Genomic DNA, 11578 nt, shown 5'->3' on the forward strand with positions numbered 1-11578 from the left:
CGGAACCTTTGACATAGGCGGCCAACGGCCGGGCCCCCGACGGTACCGCCGACGAGCACGGGTTGAGCTCCACGGGGTTGCAGGTCACCGATGCTGTCGGTGCCGCCGCGGACAGGAGGAGCGCAGAGGCAAGAAAGAGCAGCAGTATCGGTTTCATGCTGTGTGTGATCATTGTGATTAGGTCAGATGATGAGGAAAGATAACCATATCCATTATTTATAGGCCTGAGAGAATGGCTCAGTGGACGAAGGTGGCAGCATTGTGGATGAGCACCCATTAAAGGAAGCATATGCGGGCAAAAGCTTTCACGAGGTGATGAGTGGGAGCCTTAAACCTTCAAATAGATGGTACGAAGTGTGACAATATTTTTCTTGTTGCAATGAGAGAATGGAAGAATTGGATACTTACATTCAAGTTTGATGCTTATGCAAGTAGGGAGCTTTTTATAAGTCAAAAATTTATTATAAAATTTGTAAAAGAATAATCTTATCGTAACAATAATTAAATTCTTATAGATAAATATTAGGTGAAAAATAATAACATTTGAGTCAGCACGATGTGATTCAATCCAGGAGCGATGAAGTAACCATTAAGGTATCTTCGAAGCCTTTCCGAGGGCTAAAGCGAATATACTTTTATGTTCCAATGATGACCTACATGAAGATCTAAAATTTCAAACTTGATTTCTCACGATCAAGTTAATTTTAAGGTTGATGAGTCAAAATAGTAAAAAATCTTTGATCTCGATTAATATATAAAAGATAACTTTTTATACCAGATAAAAAAATAGAATATTTGATAGAATATCCATGAGGGAATAACTCATAATCGTTCTTTTTAAATTAATCATTCTTTATGCCAATCAAATTCTTACGTGTATAACCACGTATGGAGTTATCAATGATTGAGAAGATTTTCTCCGTAAACAAAAGTGAGTAAATCATTGGGTGAACCTTACCGATAATTGTTGGATTATAATTTTTAACCAAAAAAGAAAAATTGTAAACTTATAAGTGGGAGAGAGGATTTATCCCCTTAAGCAATTGCATGAAAGCTTGGCCTTTTTGTGAGTCTAATATTGATTATAGCATGATCATAAATGTCTTGGAAACTAACTTTGTTTTGATGTCTACATCATCATTAGCCCCCATTAGCCCAAAACTTCTGGAAATATCAATTTCGTAAAATGAGCCAAAAACATAAAAATAATTTTTGTGAATATAAAATATTAATATGGGAAGAAAAGTTTTCATTCAGTTGAAATATAATGAAGATGAAAAAAATCAATGGGCCTATGTTGTTTTATATATGAAATCAGGTTTTTTCTTTTGCATAAAAAAATAATTTTGAATAGTAACTACTTTTGGTAACCACATACTTATTTTTTAGCAGAAAACAAAAAAAAATTTGATAAATATATTTTTAATATAATTTTATATTTGGTATGGACAAAATTGATGCTCACTTGAAACTCAACTTGCCAAGTGGTCATGAGGGTCCAGCTAGCATGGTGATGATGTGATGCCAACCATGAGGAAGAAGAATCCATTGAGGACTGACTAAAGGAGTAGCTTCATACAGAAAACTATAGATGAAGCTAAAGACACCAACAGAGAAGTATATAGTTATAGGAGATATGATATTATCTCATTTGATCCAATGTGAATAGCTCGATATACGTTCCGAACATCCGAGTATGTCCCTTTAGCGAGTAAGTCACCAAAATATCATCAAGAGGACTATAGTTCACAAACCATCTTAGAGTCGATAATAATCTTACAATGACCACTAGGCTTGGAGAAGTTGCTCGATCAACTTGACATCGTCTCCTCTTTCTTCTGCTAAACAAATGATCGACGGTCACTCGTTCCTACTCCATGCTCTTCACTGTAATTGATCACTGTATCACATCATGCACCTTAGCTTCATCCATTAGCTACAATGTCACCAACTGTTAGGTCCAGCCCATACGTGGGCTTGGACTAATGTAAGCCCAAATCTGATTTATCAGCAATTAAAAGAAAAAAATAAAAAAGAAAAAGGTGTGCAGTTGAGGGCAGCTAGCGAGAGGAAGCGTTTGTGCGTGCAGCGAGAAAACGGCGGCGGCGTAGAGAGAGAAGAAAAGAACATAGAGATTTTGAGTTTTGACCCAAATTAAGGAGAATTGTTGTAGCAGTTTATTTTTTACTTTTTTATTATATTCAGTTTGTAAGATCTAAAATTCTCTTTTTGATGAGATCCATGATGATGATATGTTATTCTTGAGTTCAGATCTATGTTCTTAATGTTATTATAATTCTTAGTTATTCTAGAGAAGATTTACTGTTAATTTATTATCATTATTGGTGATAGTGGAAGTTTAAGGTGGACTACGGTCCTGATCGATTTATTGCTTTACTATTTTTGCTGCTCTAGTTGATATTTATATTTTGATATAAGTTAGCATTTTGATGATGAACCCATTTTGATACACAAAGAGAGAAAAGAATTATTCCGCTTTAATAGGTTTTTCCCAATACCATTAACTTTGTCCGTTGTCCATAAGATCATCCATTGACTTGATTCGTCCTTTACGTTACATCTTTCATGGACATTGTAATGTTGCATCTACCAATAATGACTTCATCTATGGTTTATTTCAAAGATGATGATAAATAGGGATGTCCTTCGGAAAAAACTCAAGAAAAGCCAAAAAAAACTTTCCCGAGAATTTACCAAAAAGTAATTACACTTCTTGCACTTGTAAATCCAATTATTGAAGCTGCTACACATGAAACCTCGATGCACAATCTTTAAAAATTTTGCATGGTAAAACAATAAAATTGATTAGGATGAAAAATAGAATATGATCTGAAAATAATTTTAAAATAGGATAATTTACCCCAAAAAAACTCTCAACAATGGGGTTTTATAAGATGGCACCCCTGTGTTTTTTATCAAAGGGCATCCTATTTTTAAAACTATGATCAAAATACCCTGCTATAAAATAACAAAATGATAGTTGATGCTCGTTGATTATGGTTGACTCTAGTTTTTGGGCTGAACTGATTTGTTGCCAAACCGATTCAATAAAACACTAAGTATTTGATATATTCTTTTTTAAGTTCTAGATAGCCCTTCATTATTTTTCAAATCGTACCATTACCCCTATTCTACCAATGCAACAACAACGATAAAGATCGTCATCTAATTTACATTAAGATCGGTATACTCTATCTTCAAGTTTCAACTTCTTTATTCGAGCACTATTAATTGGAATCTTAATGACAGTGTAAGAATGATTGTCTAGTTGTACTTAGTCAACAAATTTAAATCATTGATATAAGATAGTAACACGGGGTGATATATAATTGGTTTGATAAAATAAAATATAAATAAATATATACAAAATATACTATTGACAAAAGTTAGTAATGTCAACATATGAATTTCCTAATCGCTAAATAATTTCTCAAACATATATCTAAAGTCAACGCTTCAACATCTATGGGTTCCCCATAATTAGGAACTCTCAAAATTAGAGTAATATCGGTTAGACTTGATTAGGTCACCACCAAATGTAAAAGTGGATCCGTTGTTCCAATGAACCAAAATACTATAGTAGAGTGAAACATAGAAATGTTAGAAATATTTGCTACATAATAAAAAGGTGTCTTAATAAGAATACAAAGACATGACACACCCTAAAAAAAATGAAAATCAAGTGCTCTCAACTTCTGCGTTCACAAAGAAAACATCCAAAATAATTGATATAATAATGATCATTGACTATACATTATAGAGAGTGTTCATGGGTAGTTGAGAAAGGATGAGGTGTTGAGAAAGGATGAGGTGGTGACCGAGGGGGACGACATAGGAGAAGATGATACAACAGGAGATGAAGGAGGAAAAGGTGGAAAAGGTATTTCACGCTTCTTCAATTTTACATCTTAAAAAAATGAATTAATTACATATGACTTGATAATGATTAATATAAATCTTTAAGTTATGATATATATTAATTATACAAACTGCATTATCTATCTTCTTTTTCCCAAGTTAAAAGAGATCTATGTAATGGCATCATTTTGTATATACCTACAAAAATAAAGGTTATAAATAGAGGACATTATATCCATTAGGGATGAAAAGAAAGAGAAATTAAAACATATACATATTAGAGAGTTTAGTACCCTTACATTCCAATAAAATAATATGTCTAACTAAATGAATTAAAATCTTATTTGGTAAAGATAACTTACAAGCAGGTTATCAATGAAGTGCAATGATATGAGCCTGCTAAAGGGCGAGCGAGTTATCAAAACCAAGTAGATTATCATGTATCATCAACCATAAAAGATGACAGATGATAATTCATAAAATAATGACACGCCCGTACTCTAATGTTCCAAAATTTGGAACTCTATTTTATGAAATCCTACAAAGGCCGAATTGAAATCTGATGCGAGGTTTAGGCCTCATCTATCCTCTTAACATCACAATCAAGAAGACTAACTACACACTCTTATCATAGTATTTACACCATAAAATGAGATCAAACATTTTCTCAAGCCTTTAGATGTTGCACAACCACATATATTCATTATTTATCCTTCGGCACTATCACTACAAGCACATAGAGCTACATGTAGTCATTTAGTTCATGTTATGCATTATATATGAATAGGTCCTCATAAGACTTCAACCAGTCAATAATCTTGTTGGAATTAGTATGAAACAACAATTTGGATTATGCATGTATAATGACAATACTAATTTTCATAACAATATAATGGCATCTAAAATCATAACAAGTGAAGGGACAACAAATTGTCAATGCAAAGATCTTCCTTGAATATAGTAAGCACATGAGAAAATTCAAGTGTTAACAATTACAAATTACTTTCCTACTCATAATAATGTTGTGCAAGCATAACTATGTAAAACATACACTCACCACCTGTTCAGAGTAAGCAACTTCTTCCATTTCTATTAGGTGATTAGATAGGTCGCTAATTGGTAGAAAACAAAATTAGGTTGACATCTAAAATATTCGATTACATAGCTCTTAGATAGTCTTGTTATTTGTTATATTACCTAAGAATTCCATATAATAGCAAGTGTTAATGTGAAACGCACATATCAATCAACATAGCAGCACATACAAATTCTCACGGGAGAGGAGCACAGGAGTTTGCCACTGTAAAAAAAAGGAGAGGAGCAGCCATTGTTCACCATCGAAAATGAACACAACCTTATAAAAAGGGGCTAGTTGTCACCGGAGAGGAGCACAGGAGAGAAGAGGAGCATTGGTCACCATCACTCATTACCTATGAGGAGCACAAGAAAGAAGAGGAGCATTAGCCACCGTCACCTACATTAGAATTATACTCATTCAGTATAACCCTCGTATAATCTCCTTTAATTTTTTATTAAACTCGACTTGATCCATTTTGAAGGATCTGACCTGAATCAATTTGACCCACATTGAGATCCTAATCAGACTAAACTAGCATTTGGATTAGTTGGGTTTAAATCAAGTCACTTAATTTAATAAAAATAATCAACCTAACTTTAAGGATATTTTTGATATTTTAAATAAAAGAAATACCTCTGGTAAAAAGGCCATTTGATGAAATGCTATTATTAAGGGTCAATTATCCAATATTATTTAATAAAATTAGTGACAAAATGTATAGAAGCTAAAGAAAATATTTTTCATAAAATAAAATCTCTATAGATTTTATTTTATGAAAATAGTTAGGGATCCAATAAATCAAACATTGACTAATTGGAAATGTTAAGGTTAGAACGAATATCTCATATTTGAAAATTTACGATCAATTGGACCAATATATAAGACCACTTCGCATCAACTAATCTTTTAAAAAATAATCCCCTTAGGATAATAAACTAAGTTAACAAAAGTTCATCTTTTATGAGTCTGTTCATTCAATTGGAAAGAAGAGAGGTTAAAGTATAATAAAATGAAATAAAGAGTCATGAACAAAGAGACGTAAGTGCTATCCTACGCGTATTTGTCAGGGTGTTGGTGTTTGTCGACGAAATCGATCATGGAAAGCCTGGAAATAATGAAGACTCACGTTTGCAATTTTGCTGAGTTTATTCGAGGTTGAGGCATAGAAGGTTGTCCATCCATCCACGCACCGCTTTTACCTTTATTTAGAGGAGTTTGTTGCCACCAAAATAGGATAAATACATAGGCCACTTTAATTGGTTTTCTACGATTGCCTGCAACACAAGTTTTCGTCAGTAAGACAGCAATCTCGCTTTCGATAAACTTGTGGCAGAAGACTTCCAATGTACTGTTCGTCCATATCACGTTGTAGAGATGAGTCCCTTGGGTCACTAAACTGGAGTTCCTTAGCCACCAAGGCGTCCGCCCCTCATGTTCAACATGAATGGCGGTAATGGACCACAGCTCCGCTGTTCTTTCCTTGGCATGATTCTGTGCTGTGTACTCTCTTCCAAACACAACTCTACGAGTCTGGGGTCTGAAGTAGCACTTTTCTGCCTCAATCTGCTCACTCACCTTTGCAGAAAAAGGAGAGGCACTGGAATCTGATCACCCTTCCTTCCGTGAAGGCCCCTCCTGTTTCATGTCTCTGCATCGAAGCAGAAATAAAAAGGTATACTCCCAAAAGAACATCCGTGGCATATAACTACAGGATCATTGGAGGATTTGTGAGGAGATTTGATTAACACACCAAAATTGTGGAAACATCGGTTTAGCATCAAATATGCACACACAATAGTACTCTTTTCCGTGTACGTTCTTCAGATGATGATGTGGTCCGATTATTTGTTCGGTCCACACCACACTTGGAGAAAGGTGATGTGATAAAAGGAGCATCTAAAAGATTCAAACGAGGCAGTGAAGAGAAAGAGTGACCATTCCAAGCGCCGAGCAACTCGATTGCGATACCCACTCGAGACTGCAAACTTTAGCTCAATCGATGAGCATCATCTTTGATATCAAATAAGTGAAGATGGAGATTGCTATTCGCAACCACTTATTTTATATGATTATTTTAAAAATAATATAATATAATTGACTAGATGAAGTTTAGTGAGTACCAATCGTAAGGGCGTATGACATTAAAGAAGAAAGACCAAAATGGAGTAAACAGCTACACAACTAAGCAGTACTAATTGTCATCGTTACACAGTAGTAGAACAGTGAGTTCCTTGCACCAAACTCATCGGTCCCGGATCAGCGCCGGGTCTCGGCACTATCACAGCAACGCAGTCTACATCGATTCTGTAACTCCCCGACACCCAACTCCCCACCTTCCATCGGAGCTTCCCGTCGAGCTTGAGCTCAAGATACAACCTCCCGGCGGTCTGGTCGCGGCTGACGTGGTAACCAAACGAGGGAGCAACCGGCATGGCGATCCCATACAGGGAGGAAGACAAGATGTTGATGTCCTGGTGGCCCTGGTAAAACGGCGGGAGCTCGGAGTCGCCGGTGATCTGCTGTCCTTTGTAGGCCGCGTAAGCACGAAGCCGGTCGTAGTAGATGCCGACATGGGAGTTGGGGTTCTTGGAGACGACGGTGGCTTGGATGGTGGAGTTGAGGAGGCGAGGCGAGGCGAGGCTCAGCTCGTAGACTGCGGTGTCCCTAAGGTAGAATTCCGGCTTGGTGGGGTGGAGGACGAGCCAGATGAGGAAGACTACGGAGAGGATGGAGACGAGAAGGGAGAACAAGCTGTAGAGAATCTTCTTGTTCGGCTTGTTCAAGTGGAAACCCTTCTTAGAGCAGTCCTTGGGTGATGTGGTGACGAGAAGAGACATCTGCTATGAAGGTGGGATGATGTGCAGCAAGAGAGGGGTTGAGGATGAGACTGCAGCGAGGAGATGTCTTTAATATGAGAAGGTGGTGCGCAATACATTAGCATGCGCAAAGCAAAACAATTATTTGTAGAGATCAACGCAGCCTTTTGACTAGTAGATAGGGTTGTCCACTGTTCCATGTACCTTTAAGTGTACACAGTAGATATCAGTGATCCATGGATCCAAGCATGATGATGCATGGAATTTGGGATCAAAGCATAATCTGATCTGATGATTCGAATCAGTGGTTGAGATTCAGACGATACACTTTGTTGTAGCCCGAGTATCTGATCCACCTTGTGGAGGAAACAAACTGACAGAAAGCAAGCTATCAAAAGAAAAAGCTAACTCGTTCTTTTAGGGTTTCAAGCAACTATGATTGGGGAGGGTCGATTGAGATGGAGAAAGTGCGGTTTGGTGTGCTCATGGTGAGTGGTGGAAGAGATGCAATTTGATTCTCTAACTTTGACATGTCTAGCAGTTTGGTGTTGTTTATGCCACCTCAACATACCTAAAAATGTTCTTTAATTAGAGGGCAGATTAAATTAAATGCAGAAGGTTTCAGCAAAAGAAAAGGCTTGGAATCATGTACTACTGGAATACTTAACTGAAGCAGAAAAAGGTGTGACTTCTCTCTTCTCAGTTCTTCACATGTTAGCTAACATTCTTTAGAATGGCAGGTTGACATATTAATAGGTAACAGATGGATAAGTGAACAATCCTTTCTTAAAACAATTGAGTCTTAAACTCATACTTATATACATCCCCATTTAATATTTTCTTTGTGTGAAACTATTAATTTCATAATCAAGCACCTGGCACATCCCATTTAATATACATCCCCATTTAGAAAGGCAATTAGGCAGCTTACCATATAAACTGTGAAACAAGAAGCAATACATGATCTCTTTAAGATCAATTAAATCAAATTTTTTTCCATATATAACATATATATTTATTTTTTCTATAAGCAATCCTCTCTAGCTAGGTTGAATTTGATGTTCAAATAACATATTCTATTAAAATTCAGAGGAGAACAAAATTGGATTTCTTCTTTTCTTGTAGAAATAATTATCGATGATGATATTCGATCTTTAATAGATCATTTGTCTTGTATTTATTAAATCGAACTCATAGCCCACGCGTAAATAAATTAGATATACTATCATTTTATATGTATCAAATCTATTGAATGAGGATTCAAACTCTCAATGGTTAATAAGGAAGTGATTTTTCCTTTTTCGTTTCTGATATTAGTTGCATGGACCATTTGATTTTTCTCAAGTTCATGAATCATCAAATTATAAAATGAGAAGAGGACAAAGTATGGTTGAGGAATCATAGAAAATTGAAAAGGAACCTTTTCCTAGTGTTTTGTGATCATTAGTACCTACGCTTGGAGTTCAGTGGGGTTCCCAAAAGTCACTTGCTGCTTTTTGATAAAGATCAATGTTAGTGCTCTTGGGTGAGGCATTGGAGGCTTCATCAGCCTCGAGTTACTTGCAGTGACCAAATGTTAACTGGGAACATTCTTGAGAATATTATATGGTCCAATCATGAAAGGCCTGAATCCAACTTGTGTGCGTATGTCTGTGTCATCAAAGCTTCTTGGATTTATGAGACCCATTGAGAATTCCTTGGATGTGTTAGTAGTGGTGGACATAAATTTTCATCACCTAACTTATCAGGTTGCTTGTGCACTAATGCAAGAATCCTTCATTTCCTTACAAAAGGGTCATTGTCTGTGGTTTCAATCAGGTCACCAAAAGATACACCTCTTTTTAGCTATCCTTGTAAGCTAGAGAACTTTGAAACGCTTTCATGGTGCTGATCCCACTCTTTAGAATGCTAAATACAATATTTCTGAATCAGATTTACTACGAGGGTTCTTTTGTTTTCATCCTACAGGAGAGCATCCAGTTTCTCAAGTTATTCTGCATTTATTCCTGACATGATTAGTAGTACTTACTTAGTCATTAAAACAACAATCTAATGGAAAATAATAATATCCAAATATTAATTAACAATATGCCTTAATAAAATGGATGAAATATTATCAAATGAGATGCCCATTTATTAACAATATGCCTTAATAGAATTAGGTCTACTAAATCCACTGTTGATAAGGTCCATAGGTATTCAAAAAGCAAATAAACCTACAAAACCTGGCATCCAATTACTCTTGTGGACGTTGGATGTCTCTGTTACAGTCAGCAAGCACTTTGTTTCAGGGAAAGGTTACTTTCTTTGACAAATGATTTATATCATTTAGAAAGATGAAGATATCATTGGTTTCACCATCAATTCACCTCAAAAAGGGTGCAAATATCAGAGTCCACATAACTCTATCCAAGGTAGAGAACCTCTCAATCTAGAATTCTACTCTTGCACAGACTGAATACATGTGTAGTGGAATTGTTGTTCAATTTAAAGTTGTCTTGAAGCATTTGATAACAATAGTGAACTTAAACTCTCTTAATATGAGGAATGCAAGAGGAATATGATGCATGTGATGCAGTTCCAATAAGAGATGTAGACAGAGCCTGTGGAGTTGGTAACAATTGTTCAAACAAGCCTGGAACAGTACTGCACAAAAATGTTACAATACAATTTTGGGAAGAATGAGCATTTATTTTATACCCATCTGTAAAATTACATGAAATTTACTCCAATAAGGTCACAAGAATCAACAAGCCTTGTACTTTTTTAATCTGCACATGTGCAAATTTACTGGTGAAGGGTATTCAAGTCTTAAATTTGGTCAATGCATCTTAGGATACATCTCCCCTTCTGTTTTCTCTTCTTGTTCATCCTTTCCATGAAACAGAAGGGTATAGTGTTCATCTAAATGGACAGATCAAAACAGTAAAACAAGGTTTACTGCAAAGAAACCTCAAAGATGCTCGGCCAGAACTATGGTTGCAACTCTCCTCAACGAGTCTGAAACTTCCTGCTGAAACAAACAAGCGGATGCCAACAGGAAGGTGGCACTTGTCCAGAACTGACATTTTTGGGCTCACAATAAAAACAGAATCTTCCTTCAAAACCTGTCATTAACCAAAGTCACAGGCAGCTTTGTGATGAACACAATTTGATATCTACTTACAGATAAAATTGACTAACCCTGTCTGCAAGATTGTTGAGAAGCTCTAAGTCACTCTTGGAGGAACCTGTTGATTTCTTCAGTTTAAGAAAGACAATGGGTGATAATGGATGGCTTGCAATTGTCAATCCCGGTACATCTGACAAGCCTGCACTCTCATAGATTCCAGGAGTTAAGGCGCAAACAATTACGACAAAGATAACAAACATCGACATACACATCACAAAATCATGTTGAGATTATTAGACAAGGCACTATTAGCACTTGGTGCCATATTCAGCATCCAACTATGTGAAATAAAGCAAACATTGATAATTCAGTTAGTGCAACATTTGGCATCCCCACTATGTGAAATAAAGCAAGATCATTGACAGCTGTCAGATCCTACTGTTTGTGACACATGGAAGCATATTAAATGAATAATTGGCCATTGTTAGATAACAGGATGTAGCTAGGCCAACATTCCAAATTCCAAATAGGCACATGTTGAGGTTTGATATCTTAGTTGTTGGAATGACTAATGAAGAGTTTGACCCTGTCAAAGTTTGATGATCCATATATGAGACAAATTCAATATCAGATGATCAATGCTGTAAGATGGTGGAATAAGTGAGATTCAATCTATTCTAGGCAATGAATGGT

At 36.0% G+C, this 11578-nt stretch overlaps 1 protein-coding gene and 1 pseudogene across 1 annotated transcript; both read right to left on the reverse strand.

The window, feature by feature from the left end:
- Positions 1-7118: 7118 nt before the first annotated feature.
- Positions 7119-7891, reverse strand: LOC135609077 (NDR1/HIN1-like protein 26). The gene has a single exon (XM_065102166.1). It carries the CDS (start codon positions 7792-7794, stop codon positions 7162-7164), a length of 633 nt encoding a protein of 210 aa, XP_064958238.1. The 5' UTR covers positions 7795-7891; the 3' UTR covers positions 7119-7161.
- A 2562-nt stretch (positions 7892-10453) lies between these two features.
- Positions 10454-11578, reverse strand: part of LOC103981983 (long chain base biosynthesis protein 1a-like) — a 7017-nt pseudogene continuing 5892 nt past the window's right edge.

This window comes from Musa acuminata, chromosome BXJ2-4 (assembly GCF_036884655.1).
Source record: "Musa acuminata AAA Group cultivar baxijiao chromosome BXJ2-4, Cavendish_Baxijiao_AAA, whole genome shotgun sequence".
In the NCBI taxonomy this organism is placed as follows: domain Eukaryota; kingdom Viridiplantae; phylum Streptophyta; class Magnoliopsida; order Zingiberales; family Musaceae; genus Musa; species Musa acuminata.